The 15,485-nt window shown below is 32.8% G+C and overlaps 1 protein-coding gene and 1 non-coding gene across 4 annotated transcripts in view; one reads left to right on the forward strand and one right to left on the reverse strand.

Moving 5' to 3' along the window:
* Iqcb1 (IQ motif containing B1) overlaps nucleotides 1–15,485 on the forward strand; it is a 56,975-nt gene that overhangs the window by 6,840 nt on the left and 34,650 nt on the right. For all 3 annotated transcript variants that reach the window (XM_047564703.1, XM_047564701.1, XM_047564702.1), the window contains 2 exons: nucleotides 9,103–9,196; nucleotides 12,539–12,638. In XM_047564703.1, the coding sequence (XP_047420659.1) occupies nucleotides 9,103–9,196; nucleotides 12,539–12,638 (194 nt within the window). The remainder of the gene's footprint in view (nucleotides 1–9,102; nucleotides 9,197–12,538; nucleotides 12,639–15,485) is intronic.
* Nucleotides 3,615–3,687, reverse strand: Trnav-uac (transfer RNA valine (anticodon UAC)). The gene has a single exon. It is a non-coding gene; the product is annotated as a tRNA-Val (tRNA).

The following is a 15,485-nucleotide window of genomic DNA, read 5'->3' on the forward strand; positions in this document are numbered from 1 at the left end:
CCTTTTTGCACTTTAAAGATTTTGTACCATTGTCTTCTAGTATCTCCTGTTTCTGTTATACATTCAACCTTCATTACTGTTGTCACTCCCCTTTATATAATATGCCCTTTTTATTTGTGGCTGCCTTTCAGACATTCCTATTTTCTTTGGTTTTCAGCAGGTTTTTTTTGATGAACATTAATGTGAATTTCTTTATATATATTTATCTTGCTTGGGGCTTACTGAACTTCATATATATTTATTCACATTAAGAAAATTTTCAGCCAATGTTTTTTCAAATTTTTTTTTCTCCCTATTCTCTTTCCTTTCTCTTGGGGATTCCAGCTTGTTAAGGCTCTGTTCATCTTATTACTGTTGTTTACTTCAGTTTGGATTTCTGTTGGTCTTCCTTCAAGTTCACTGACTCTGTATTCTGAGATGTCTAATCTGTTAAAATTCCTGCCTAATGAATTTTTGTTTCATGTATTATATTGTTTAGTTCTGTGATTTCTTTTTGTTTCTCTTTTAGAGTTTTCATAATGGGTGGAATTCTCTGTTTCTTCACTTATCATACCCAACTTTTCTTAAAGATTCTTTACCATATTTATTGAAAAGTTCTTGTTTACAAATCTAATACCTAGATCACTTGAGAGTGTTTCTATTAACTGTCTTTTCTCTTTATGCTGGTTCAGATTTTTCTGCTTCTCTTGTGTAATTATTTTTTGTTTTATAGTGAACACTGTGACTGATACATTATAGAAATGCTATTTTCTTGTGAAAATTCTTGAGAGCAACTAAATTCTGGCAGATTGGTTGAGTTTATAGACCCTTGGTTTTAGCTTTTCTCAGGGTAGAGTTACTCTAGTTTTGTGATTAGAGTATTGCCTTTAGTCTGGTTTATAGTACTTACTTCTTAGATCTGCTCCTTTAGTTTAAAAGTTGTTAATTCAGATTATCTAACTAGGAAGAAGTTGAACTCCAAACTCTGTATGCCCAACACTGAGTGGATTATGAAATTGCTGTTAATTTGTTTCAAACTTCCCCTGGACTCCTGGGAGTTTCTTCTCACACGTGTACAGTATAGAAATCAAGAATTCAATGGAAATTTATAAATAGATTTTAGAACTCCCTATTTTGTGGCTCACTTGATTCCAAGATGTTCTGGCAGCCCCAAACTCCAACTTCTGATTCTTCAGCCTAATTCTACAGTAGTTGATTTTTTTTTTAATTGACACAAAATTTATATATTTATGAGGTGCCATGTGATGTTTTAATACACCTATGTGTTGTGCAATGTTTAAATCAGGGTATGCATATCTGTCTACTCAAACATTCATTATTTCTTTATGGTGATAACATTCAAAATTCAGTTTTCTAGCTTTTTGAAATACATAGCACATTATCATTATCTATAGTCACCATATTGTGTCATAGAACACCAGAACTTATTTCTCTTATCTAAATATAACAACTTTCCCCCCATTTCTCTCCTCTTGCTATGCTTCCCAGATTCTGGCAACCACTTTTCCACTCAACTTCTCTGAGATTTTTTTTTAAGATTCCACATGAGTGAGATCATGCAGTGTTTGTCTTTCTGTGCCAGGCTTACTTCACTTAACATGATGACATTGAGTTCTAGCCATATTGTTGCAAATGACAGAATATTTTCCTTTTTTATGACTGAATAGTATTCCATTCTATATATGAACCACATTTTTTATTCATTCATCAGATTCGATTTTTGTTTCTTGATAGTAGGGATTGAACTCATGGGCACTTTACCATTGAACTACATCCCATCCCTTTTTTGTTCGTTGTTTGTTTGTAGAGACAGGGTTTTGCTAAGTTGGTGAAGCTTAGCCTTAAACTTGTGCTTCTTCTGCCATAGCCTCCCAAGTTGCTGGGCTTACAGGCATGCACACTGCACCAAGTTATTCATTCAAGAGTTGATAGACTTGTAGTCTGTTTCCATTTATTGGCTATTGTGAATAGTGCTACAATGAATTAATGGGAATACTGATTTCTAATTGACCTCCTGATTTCATTTCCTTTGTATAAATATCTATTAGTGGAGTTATTGGATCATATGGTAGTTATATTTTTAATTTTTTGAGGAACCTTCATACTCTTTTCCATAATAGTTGTACTAATTTACATTCCCACCCACAATGTTTAAGGGTTCCCTTTTTACCACATTCTTGCCAGCACTTTCATCTTCTAGATAACAGCCATTCTAGCTAGCCAGGCAGTAAGTCCTTGTGGTTTTGATTGGCATTTCCCTAATGATTAGTGATGTTGAGCATTTCATGTACCTGTTGGCCATTTGTATGTCTTCCTTTGAGAAATGTCCTGTTAGTCCATTGCTCATTTTGTAATCAGTTTTTGTTTGTTTGTAGTTAGTTGGTTTTGTTTTGTTTTTTTGCCATTAAATATTTTGAGTTCCTTATGTATTCTGGATTAACCCCTTGTCAGACGTATAGCTTGCAAATATTTTCCCCATTCTGTAGGTTGTCTTTTAACTCTATTGATAGTTTCCTTTGCTGGGCAGAGGGTTTTTAGTTTGATGTAGTCCTGTTTGTCAATTTTTGCTTGTTATTTGTTAATCTTTTGAAGTCTTAGCCAAAAAATTCTTACCCATTCCAGTGTCCTAAAGCATTTCTCTATTTTGTCTTCTAGTAGTTTCATAGCTTCAGGTCTTAACATTTAAGTCTTTTATATCCATTTCAAGGTGATTTTTGTATATGATGAGATACAGGTTTCTTAATTCTTCTGCATGCAGATACTTAGATTTCCTGGTACCCTTTATTGAAGAATCTGTCCTTTCTCCACTGTGCATTCTTGACAATTTTGTTTTAAATCAGTCAACTATGGATTTATTCTGGGATACCTATTCTGTTTTGTTGGTCTATATGACTTTATACCTATTCCATGCTGCTTTGGTTACTATCCTCTTACATATTTGAGGTCAGCTTTGTTCATTTTTACTCAGGATTGCTTTGGTAATTTGAGGGTAGTGTGTGTGTGTGTGTGTGAATTGATTTTTTTTAGTTCTGTGAAGAATGACGGTGTTAGATTATAGCTCTTTTGAACCCCTTTCCTTGTGATTTTGTTTACAGTCATTTCCCTTTGTTACACAAACACTGGTAAGTACTCTTAACAGAAAAGCCAGATCTTTTAGGGTTCTCCTGAGAAACAGGACAAATAGGAGCCACCTTCTGAATCCTTCCACTCTCCTTCCCTTTCTTCTTGGGGGGTGGGAGAGCAGAGGCAGTGGGAATTGGCAAATGGGGAAGCTGACAAGTCCCAGTATCTGTAGTTGGGTGGTGGCATAGTTCCAGTCTGAGTTCAAAAGCCTGAGAACCAATAGAGCTGATGGCCTAGTGCCAATCTAAAGGCTAGCAGTCTCGAGACTCAGGAAGAAACAGTGTTTCCCTTTAAGTCTGGCTGGCTCATAAGAAGCCAGGCAAGAGAAATTTCCTGTTATTTGAAGGAGAATTAGTTTTTTTGTTCTTTTTAGGCCCTGAACTGATTGGGCAAAGCTCACTGATATTACTTAGTCTAAAACATTAAATATGAAACTTATCCAAAAGTACTCTTGCAAACACACCCAGAATAGTGTTTTTTTTGTTTGTTTTTGGAGGTACTGGGGATCAAACCCAGGGCCTTGTGCTTGTAAGGCAAGCACTCTACCAACTGAGCTATCTCCCCAGCCCCCCCAGAATAGTGTTTTGGTGAAATATCTGGGCACCCCATGACCAGTGAAGATGAAACATAAATTAACCATCACACAAGATAAATCTGTATCTTAGCCAATATGTTTTCTTTCAGGTTATATCTATGTGTCTTTGTTTTCTCTTTAGGATCTTCAGAATATTGCTTTTTACATTTTTTCCATAATTTATCATTTTGGTCAACAAAAGCATGGGCTAGCAAATTATGGTCTGTAAGCCAAATCTACTCCGTTTTTATAAAATAAACTTTATTGAAACACAACTCCATCCATTTGTTTATATATTACCCATGACTGTGTTCACTCTACAACAGTAAATTTCAGTTGTTTGCAACACTGAATGCAACACCTAAAATATTATCTGGCCTATACCTAATAGAAAAGTTTTATAAAGGGAAAGAGGAGTAGCAAATGTGAAGAAGATTGTTTAGAAATAAAGCTTAAGGAACCAATGGTATTTGACCAATATATCTGGAAAGAATGAATAAGGTTTGGAAGTATGAGAACATAGGAGAAAGAGACAAGACCAGAACAGAAAAATTAAGTATGGCTATATTTGAATTCCTGTACAGATACTTACAGACTTAAATTTATTACTTTGATCTTTCTGTAAGGTTAAAAGGTAAAGTTGGACAAGATTGCAAAGGGCATAGAATTTCAGAGAGAAGAGTTTGAACTTGAATCTACAAACAGTAGAAAAGACTTTTGAGAAGGCATGAGTGTGCTGGATAAGAAAGCATTTTTGGACTATTTCAGTAAGTTAGAACTAAGGTGATAATGCCTTGATTCTTTGGACAAAGAGAATTAAATGAGGTATTATGAAAAAAACATTGAAAGAATATAAAAGATATAATATCAGACACTGGTTTTAAATGGATCATGTATATCATTTTAGAGATAAATCTAAGCTGACTTCACGGTTTTAAGGCCTCATAGATGTTTAACAGAAATAGGAAACCAGATATAGAAACAACATGAGAAACTGGGTGCAGTGGCACATGCTCATAATCACATCACCTCAGGAGGCTGTGGCAGGAGGATCTGTAGTTCAAAGCCAGCTTCAGCAAAAGTGAGGCACTAAGCAATTCAGTGAGACCCTGTCTCTAAATAAAATACAAAATAGAACTGGGGATGTGGCTCAGTGATTGAGTGCCCCTGAGTTCAATCTTTGGTACCCACCCCCAAAAAAGAAAAGAAAGTACGTGAAAAAAACAACATAATTCCTTTGAAGTTAGTTGAATTTTTCAAGTGGAAATGTCCAAGTTAAAAATATGAAATCAAGGTTTGATTGAAAGGACATGTCAGGACTGTGTCTATAGTTTGGAAAAGGCTTGAATGCTTGTTAAAACTCTGAAAAAGAGAGCAATAGAGGATGAACTCTCTTAGACATTTTAGAGTTAATATCCGGTGGCCATGTCCAGAGCCTTAGGGATGCCTGAGATAGATGGAGTTTATTTGTGCAAAGAGAGGAACCTTGGCTCTGTGTGCTAGATGGGTGGAGAAAATCCACAAATCAGAAGTTAAGAAGGCTGTTTTTTATTTCCTCATATATTTGTCACCTTAAAGATATGATTTTTTTAGGTGCTCTGCCCAAAATTTAAATAATTTAAGTAGCAACATCTATTTTTATGGCTTTATAGTCTGTCCCTGCACAGTCTGATTTGGTAGCCACTAACCCTCTACTAATTAAGCACTTAATGCACCTTTGTTGAGGAACCTAGTTTTTATTTTATTGATTTTAATTATTTTAAATTTTAAAAGTTGTGATTAATTAGTAAGCTTAGGTTTGGAACATCTGAAAACCATATCTACTTTTTCCAGTTTTTAAATTTTAAAAAATCTTTTAATACACATTGTGTTTCCAATGGGAATTTAGCATCCAGAATGAGATCTGCTATAAGTTTAAAATACAGATTTTAAGAACTTAATGGCAAAAATAAATCTTTATATTGATTTCATGCTAAAATGCTAATATTTTAAATTTGGCTAAATAAAACATTGTTACCATTTATCCACCTGTTTTTACTTTTTAAAAGTTTTGCTAATAGAAATTTTTTAGAACTTTTTTAAATTATCTAGATGACTCACATATTTCTGTTGGACAACAATGAGCTGTGTAGATCTGGATTATAAGTAAATCATAACTGAAAATTTTGGCATGATAGTCCTTTCAGTTATATTCTTTCTTTTAAAAGAAAAATATAATTAATAAGCATTATCATTTAATATGGACATCATAAATGAGCATCAGAGAAGATATGAGTAACTTGATTCTCTGTGGTACTTATTCCATTATTCATTATCAAGTTTTAAATATAATTCTCTTGCTTTAAGTGAGTTTTCCTCATTGTAAAGCCCTTCTTATAAAAGTTGCTGTTTGCTTCCAGCCTCAAAGTCTACATGTTTGGCTCTATATACCTTTGGGACTCTTGCTGCATCAAAGTTTGAGAAAATTCACTACTTTTGTGAATTATGGAGAGAGAGAACTTAGCCATTATCTTAGTTAGCTAGGTTGTTATAACAAATAGACTCAGTGGCTTTAAAAAACAAGACATTTATTTCTCACAGTTCTAGAGTTCAGGGAGTCCAAGACCAAGGTACCGACAGATTCATTTACTAGTGGGACCCACTTCCTGGCTTTCAGATGGTCACCATCTCTCTCTATGTTCTTCTGACTTTGTGTGGGTGTGTGTGTGTGTGTGTTTAGAGAGAGTCTCATGTCTCTTCCTCCTCTTACAAGGGCACTAAATCCATCAAGAGGGCACCACACTCAGAACTTCATCCCCTTCCGGTTATCATCATACTGGGGGTTAGGGCTTCAACATATGAATTTTGGGGAACACAGTCTGTAATAGTCAACATGTTATATTAGGTTGCATTTTGATTTGATTATATGAAGAATAAACGTGTCTTATACCCAAGAAATTCCCAGGCTAATAATGTAGGTAACATCTTAGGTATTTCATATACAAAATCTAAGGCAGGTGTATTTGAATTTTTAAAAAGCACTAAGTAAAAATTTACACGAGTAGAATAGAGTAGGAAATAAGCAACATGGATAACATGCTGGTTGTGTGTGAGAAATGTTGGCAGAGAATTCAACTCAGTGGTCACAGATTCCATTTCTGACATCTCTACTGGCATTTTGAGGAATACTTCCACTAAATAAATATTTACATATTTGCTAGATTTAATTGAGTTTGGGTGAGTTGAAGCAACATAAGCTATGAGAAATTTTGTTGGACTTGATTTCCTTTTAGGGTTGTGCTACAAACTAACTTTGGTTACTTTAAGCAAACTTATTTATTTCATTGAACCTTATTTTTCTCACTTGTAAGATGGTTACTGTCTGATGAATAGTTCAAACCATTACGTATGTTTTATCTTTTCTTCCAAGCACTTTTATTTAATATTTCCATTTAAAGGCATTAATAATTATACATTCATAAATAACATTACATATTAATATATGATATAATTATTATGTATCTCCTTACATGAAATACATAGGACCAGAAGAGTTTCATATTTTGGATTTTTTGAATTTTGAAGTATTCACATAGTATTCACTGATTGAGCATCCCTAATCTAAAAATTCAAAATCTAAAAATCTTTGATGCTCAAAGTTTCAGATTTCAGATTTTTAGAGTCGGTTTGCTCAACCTGTAATAGACATTATTTTTTATGTTATTTCCTTCCATTATAACTATATATTTCTGATTCTTCTCACTTATAGTCCTTTAATATTAATATTTCCTGTTTATTATTGAATTTGTATAGAGATAAAAGGTGCATTAATAAGTTCATCAAAGGCATTAACTCAGCTACAGAAAAAATATGGCCACTTGACTATAAAGCACAATTAAAACAGGGTGTTAAAAAGGACATAGTGAAAACTTGAAAATTTCTTTATTAATTCTGTCTACCTAGGAGCTTTCCCAACCATATTTTTTAAAAACTTGATACTTCGTAGGTAGTAGATGACTTGGACATGTATAGAAACCTGTGACCTAAGCTGCAAATTGATTTGAGCTAACTAATGGGCTTTTTAAGGAAAGCAGGAAATCTGGAAATGCAGCTATCCTACCTTTTGAGATTGACAACACTTGAGAATTACTATGTCTTTTATGATGTGTCTGGGTGAAAATGGCAAAGGCAGTTTACTGAACCAAAGGAATTCTTAGATCTAATGTAACATTTCTTATGTTTTACTGTTTTTTTTAAAGAGGGAGGTTTGTTGTTCTATTTATGTTAGCACATGCTTGTTTACTGAGCACTTATCTAACTTTGTCCTAGAATAATGAGAAGATAATACTTAACATTATTACAGAGAATAATCATGGCTATCATAAATTTTTACTCTTGTCATCACTTTTTTGATATAGTACAAACATTCAGAATATGTTTAAAGTTAATGCCCTTTGTAAGACTTTCCTTGAAAGTTACATGGCCAAGCCACACATGGTGACACACACGTAATCCCAGCTAATTGGGGTGCTGAGGCAGGAAGGTCACAAGTTCAAGGCCAGCCTGTTTCAAAACGAAAAATGGCCAGAGAATGTAGCTCAGTAATAAAAAACCCAGGGGGAATGGGGAAAACAATTCCAATGCATTCTGTCTGGAGGTATTAAAGAGCATCCACTCTGTGAGACTCTGAGGTCAATCCCCAGTCCTACAAAAAAAAAAAAAAAAAAAAAAAGTTGCAGGGCCAATAAATGACAAAAATTTTCAGTGGAGTCAGTGTTTCTTATTTTTCCATTGTAAAATGCTGATCTAGACTAATATCTCACCTTACTTTCCAGAATGGAAAAACAAACAAAAACATTGTTATTTGTTCATTGAATAAATATTGATTGAACATTCACTATGTATTGGAACATTGAGTTATAACAGGGAACTAAATGACTCTGTCTCTGCCCTCATAAAAACTGGAACTGAAAAGCACTATTAATAATGCCTTACATACTGACATCTTTATTTGCATATTGCAGTGGTTTTCAACCTGTCTGCATAACCACCAATTCATCCACCTAACTGTAAAAGGTACAGATGTCCAGACTTTATTTTTGGTGATTCAAGTATATTTGGGCTTAAGCCTATGTATGGTTGTATTTAAAAAGTTCACAGGTGATTCTGATGCATAACAATTGTTGTGTATCAACTTGTACTTTTGTACTACTTATTTTATCTAGATAACAGACATTTATAGTAGGTAGAATAAGGATTACTGTAACATACTGTAACCACAAATTTTATAGTTAAGAAATTAAGGACTACAATACCATGTAATTCTTAGATCCAAAAACTGAGTCTTCTAACTCCCCAAAGAAGTCATTTTTTAAAAAATGAAACTAATTACAAAATTGAAAGCTGGGTTTGTCTTTTGTATGAAGGGTGAAGAGAAAGATGAAATACTGCACTTTTTCCAAATTGTGACTGATTCTCTCTTCTGGCTATTAGGAGGCCATGTTCAACTCATACAGAATGGTAAGAGAAAAGATTTTAATGTAACTGACAGCAATTGTAGAGTCAGTTACTAACAGTTTTATCTGTATCTTTTCTAAAAATAAATACCTCATAAATAATACAGATAACCATAGTGAAGTGACACCATGTTGAAATAATCCCATAATTTAAAGTCATTTGGATATTCCAGCTTTAAATAGTTCAAATTGACAATGTGAATATTATACTCAAGGTAGTATTGCTAAAATATAACTTTCTCCTTAGTTTTTTTTTTTCTATTTAGCAAATCTGACATAAGGATTAATCAAGGAAAAAGAAGTTATTTTAAAGATTACTGTTAGTATTTTAGATCTACTGTAAGACAAATCCCTATGTACAGAGTAATCTGTGATTTAACTCACAGCCTAAGTGAGAGTAAACTTATATAATGATATTTTACTAAACTTCAAAGTTATATGATATTCCTGTTTACTTTGAGAACTATAAATATGGGCTAGTTTTATGTTGTTTTCTTAAGACTAAGAAAGTATTTCTTAAGTGCTAATCATGGCACAGTTCCTACTCTTGAAAAATTTCATTTAACAAATGTGACACTATAAGGATACATTGTTTTTTCATTTTTTTGTTTTGTTTTAGGAAGTAATACTTGAACTGAAATCTTTTTTTAATTGGCTTTTTTCCTTCAGACTATAGTACACATTGAGTCATACAGTTCTATAAGTATTGTTAAGAAAAACATAATCCTATTCTATTTCCCAAAGGTATCTACTTTAATAAAGTATAACTAATACTTTGGGTAGTTATATGTATATAACTGAGTAACATGCCTAAATAATTTTTAGCATTATTTTCCAGTATGGAACAAATATCATTATAAGTTCCCAGTTTAAAGAACTATTTAACCAAAAATATAAAGTACTTAGGACTGTGGTATAACGATCTAATAAAAATTGAGAGAATACTTGAATAATTTTAGAAATAGGCCATATTCCATTTTGAAACTAGGTTTGGAACCCAATTAAATGATTGTAAATTCATATGCAAAAACAAATGAGTACTTTGAAAATGGGGTTTCCTACAACCTTTTTACTCTAAATGGAATAACCTGGAGAAATGACTGACTATAGGTCTGGGGTAGGAAATATACAAAGATAAACCCACAAGGCTCTAAAATACCAAATGGAAAGGAAACTGTCAAAATCAATTAGAATTTTGTGAAAAGTACTCAGGAGCCAACATAAAGGAAATTTGAACAGTAATAAAGATAATAACAACAATTGATTGAAACACACCAAATTCATTAACAAAACTTTTTTAAAAATCACCATTGGAGTCTGCTAGGGAACTAACTCATTTTTTATAGCTATCTTACATAAAGATGAGGAAAAATTTCTCTATCTAAAAGTATTCCAGTCTATGGCCATCCCACCCCTGAACATGTCCAGTCTTGTCTAGAAGTAGTCAAAGTAATAAGTGAAAATGTGTGATAGGATAGCACCCATTTTGCAGTCCTTTGTGATTAAATAGATTTGGAGGTTGATAGCTATGGTTGTCATTTAGTGCCTCCTAATGGATGATAGCATCACACATAAAGTGTATGTGCCAGAAATTCAAACCTGAGTCATTTCAGTCCTCTAACTCCAACTATTAATGTACAAAAAGTAAGAAATAAGTTATAGCTTTGGAATGTATTCAACAAAACTAGACGGAGAAGTTCATAGAACAATTGACACAGTTTATTCAACAAATAAATTGCAAGGAAAATAAAAAAGAAGAATCATAGGTTGAAATAAATTTGAAAGATAGCCAGTCACAATTCATGAATCTCATTTGAACATTGAAACAAACTTAAAAATTCACAAAATAACTAGAAGTTGAGATACTTGACTGGCTATTTCATGAAATTAAGAGATAATAGGTGAGATAATGGTTATGTTTTATTGCTTAGCAATTAATATCTTTTGGGAACTTATATTGAAATGTTGGTGGATAAAATAATTTGATGTCTTAGATTTGTTTCAAAATAAAATGGGAGTGGATGGTTGAGTAGGTAAAATAAGTTTCACCATGAGTTGATCATTGTTAAAGCTGATTGACTCGTTTGTGGGTATGTTATACTCTCTTTTATGCTTTTATGTATGTTTGAAACTTCCATTGTAAAAAGTTTAAGTAAATAAATGGGCACAGTGTCAGTTTTTATTTGGAACAGAAGTGGCAGTAAGGTAGGACTTATTCTACCAAATAGTTTTCTGACTATTGAAAAACAGAATAGGAGCTCCAAAAATAAGTTATATAATGATATATTATAAGGTAAATATTATAAAAATAAAATGGAATCACTGTTTAGTGAGTTAAAATAAATAGCTAAATAACAAATTTTTCCAGTGGAGAAAAAAGAATCGTATACATACTGCATACTATGTGATTTTAGTTAATTCAAAGTTAATTTTAGAGTTATTAATAAACCCTTTAAATAAATAAAAATGGAAAATATACTTATTATAACCACAAAGAATTTTTTAACTTGACAGAACATAAAAAAACCATAGAAATATGTAATACTAGTAGAATTATTTTTAAGTTGTTAAATATTTGAAAAACTGGTGTGTAGTGAAATATTGAACCATATAAAACAGGAATTAGTATGGGAAAGAATTCAAATCTCTTCCCTCAGAAGATAGAAAGGGGAGTTAAGTTGTTTTATTTAGAAGCTAAGGTTATGTTCCATAGAGCCAGCTTGCTAACATACCTGATTTTATTTTACTTTTCTGCTCAGCTGTGGAGAAGGGGAGGAAAGATAGATAGATAGATAGATAGATAGATAGATAGATAGATAGATAGATAGATGACATTTACTGGGAATGTCCTTTTCTAGGACATTTTGTATTAGCCTTTGTGAAAGCTACTTATTTCTAGTTTTATAGATGAAGAAATGGAGGTTCTGAGAGGTTAAGCAACTTGCATAAGCATCCAGTGCCAACTCTTCATAATTGCTCCTCAGACTTAAAAATTATAAAGCAGTGAAAACATTTTTGTATTTAAATTAATTCACTGAAATTCATTGCTAGAAAAAGGTTTTCAAATTTAGAACATATTATTTTATGTTCAGTTTAAAGAGAGGTACTAATAAAGTCATTACTATTTATAGATGCTATCTTGAGTATAATAATTGTTCATGAAAATAGAATGACTTTATTTATGACTATTTAAGTACATCTGCCTGCATCTTAAAATCTTTATTGTAGAGGACAAAAAGCCAGGAAATTCAGCAAAACTTTTCATGCTTTGATTTGATTTTAAAAAGACAAAATCCCACTTGTGTTATTATAGAATCTTTAATCATTCTTTCTTTTCTTCTTTTAGTACTACAAAGTGACCATTTCTTACACTTACTGCAAACTGACAATGTTCAAATAGGATCTATAGTCATGACTCTGCTACAGAATATACTACAGATCAACAGGTGACTTGATTTTATATAATGTTACTGATTTTTTTCATTTTTTGATCAGAAGCACTACCAATTTTATTCCAGTTTTGCTAAAATCAATTGCATTTGACTTGTATGTGATACTTAAGCTCTATTACCATTGTCTTCCAGAAAAAAATTAATGTAAAATATTATAAAAAATTAGAAATTTATTATCAAATTGCTATCAGAGCTTAAGAAGATCTTACCCAAATCTCAGGCTTAGAGAAGAAAATTAGAGTGATATCTAAAAGAAAAATATTAGGATCACAATAAAAAAAATGCTTATTTAAAAAGCAACAAGCTCAGTATTGTGATAAGTACTAAAGAAACATATAAAAAAGTACTAGTTCCTCAAATAAAAATGAAAAGGCAGAATATACACAGTTGAAATCATTCTTTCAGTTAAGTGTGAATTAAGCAGCTAATATGTGCCAAGTACTATGTCTGTCTTTGCATTATAAAGTTGATTAAGACTCAGAACTTACTTCCAAAGAGCTGATAGTAGAGTGGAAGAGATAGTAGACACATGAACCTAATTACATTGTAATGTGTTGTGTTGCAATATTAAATTTATGCACAAATGTTAGAGGAGCTTCTGACCCATACTGAGAGGGGATGCCTCCTAAAGAAGATAACACCTAAGGTGAAAATTTAAGGATGATAAATTGGTCAGGGAAGACGAGGAGAAAGCAGTGCTTATGTAGAAGTTATGTTATAACATGCAAAAGCATAGAGATAAGAAACACACTGAGAGTGAAAAGTAGGACAAATCATTGTTGGGACTTAAAAGTTCAGTATCAGAGGTGGATAGCAAAGGGTTAAGGCTTGAAAAATTTATATCCTGTGGTAAGTAAATTAAGTCTTAACCTAGAGGTAGTTGGGATCATTGAAGATTTTTTAAGTAGATGAAAATAGTCAGATTACATCTTAGTTGTGTTACTCTGGTTGCTATTGGAAGAAAAATAAGTGGAACAAAACTCTAGACAAAGATGGCAACTAGAGGAAACAATCTCAAAAATGCAGGTGAAGTAATGAAATCTTGGTCTTGGACACTGATACCTGGGGAATGGATTTTAGAAAATAATGGATTAAACTCATCAAGGCTTCACATCCACTTTTTATTAAGATGGAATAATAGGAATGGATTTACCTTCTCAGTAAAAAAAAAAAAAAAAAAAAAAAGACATCAGTTTTCAAGAAACTGAACATCAGTCAACTAATTAGTTAAGGTGAGCTCAGAGAAAAAAATGAGGTTGTATTAGGCAGATTTCTGTCACTTTAACAAAATACCTGAGACAATCAACTTATAGAAAGAAAAGGATGATTTTTGCTTACAGTTTTGAAGGCTCCACTTTTTGATCACTTGACCCCATGACTTTGAGCCTGTGGTGAGGCAGCACGTCATGGAGAGAGCACATCATGGCCAAAAAGTAAGAGAGAGAGGAAAGGGCCAGGGACCCACAACTTTTCAAGAAGGTGTCCCTAAAGACCTAAGGACCTGCCAGTAGGCATCATCTCTCAAAAGTTCTAGCACCTTCTAATAATGCCAACATGGAGACTGAGCCTTTAATACATGAACCTTTCAGGGACATTCAAGACATAGTATTGAGACAGTTTCTAGGCAGTGGGATAGGGAAGGGTATCCTATCCAGACTCAGGTGACAACAGACAGAGCTGAGAATACAAGAAGAACAAGATAACTAGAGTTCATAAGACAGAATATCAGAAAAGAAAGCTACCAGAGATTGGCAGAGTTCCTTTCAAGTCAAGCGTGAGGTAGAAATACTAGTCACATATGTGTAAAGAGAAAGAAAGAAACTACCCAATGTCAGGGAAAGCAATAATTCAAAAGGATTAAAAGGAACAGTTCTAGGAGCTTCACAGATCTGGGAATAGTGCCTATTACCAAAAGCCAAACTGGAAAACCTCATAAATACTGGAGCATTAGGTAGGGTATCCAAGGTTTCACCCAGGTAGCATGAAGTGGCACCAAACTGAGCACTATTCCAGACCATTCAAATCAATCATAAAATCAAAGCCTAAAAAGATCAAACTGTCTCAAAGTATCTTAACTACACATGACTATTGAAACTGTTATGCAGTGTAAAATCTTTTTTTCCCCATTGGAAGGCATACAGATGTAGGAAATATAACAGAAGTGATCATGATCACTTAAATTTAACTTTAAAAGCATTAGTAAATTCCACATGTGTCATCATAGAATATTTGTTTTGATCACTCTTTTTTTTCTCTTTAGTTCTATAAAGTGATCATTTCTTGCATTTTCTGCAAACTTTTCCCCACATCACTTTTTTATTATCATTATGTTTGGTGAGCTTTTTGAATCTTGCAAGTTTACAAATTTTCATCAAAGAAAAATTTCAGCCATTATTTCTTCAAATATGTTTTTGACCCTACTATCTCTACTATCTCCTTTCAGTATTCACCTATTTGGTGCTACTTGAAGTTGTTCCACAACTCAGTGATAAGCTGTGGAAAAAAGTTCCACATCAAAGCATATCATCATCAAAGGACTCATTCAAAGGAAAAAGAAAATCTTAAAAAGCAACCAGAAGGAAAAAAATATTACATAGAACAATGACAATGACAGCCACTTTCTCTTCAGAAACAATACAAACTAAAAGATAGTTGGGCAACATTTTAAAGTATTGAAAGGGGAAAAAAACCCTATCAAACTAGAACTTTATACACAGCAGGAAGATATTTCAAAAACAAGGCAAAATAATAGTGTGGGTCACCAGTAGACCCACACTAAAAGAAATGTTTAAGGAAATGCTCTACACAAAGGAATGAAGAGTATCAGAAATGGTGATTACG

Source organism: Sciurus carolinensis, chromosome 9, assembly GCF_902686445.1.
Source record: "Sciurus carolinensis chromosome 9, mSciCar1.2, whole genome shotgun sequence".
NCBI lineage: Eukaryota > Metazoa > Chordata > Mammalia > Rodentia > Sciuridae > Sciurus > Sciurus carolinensis.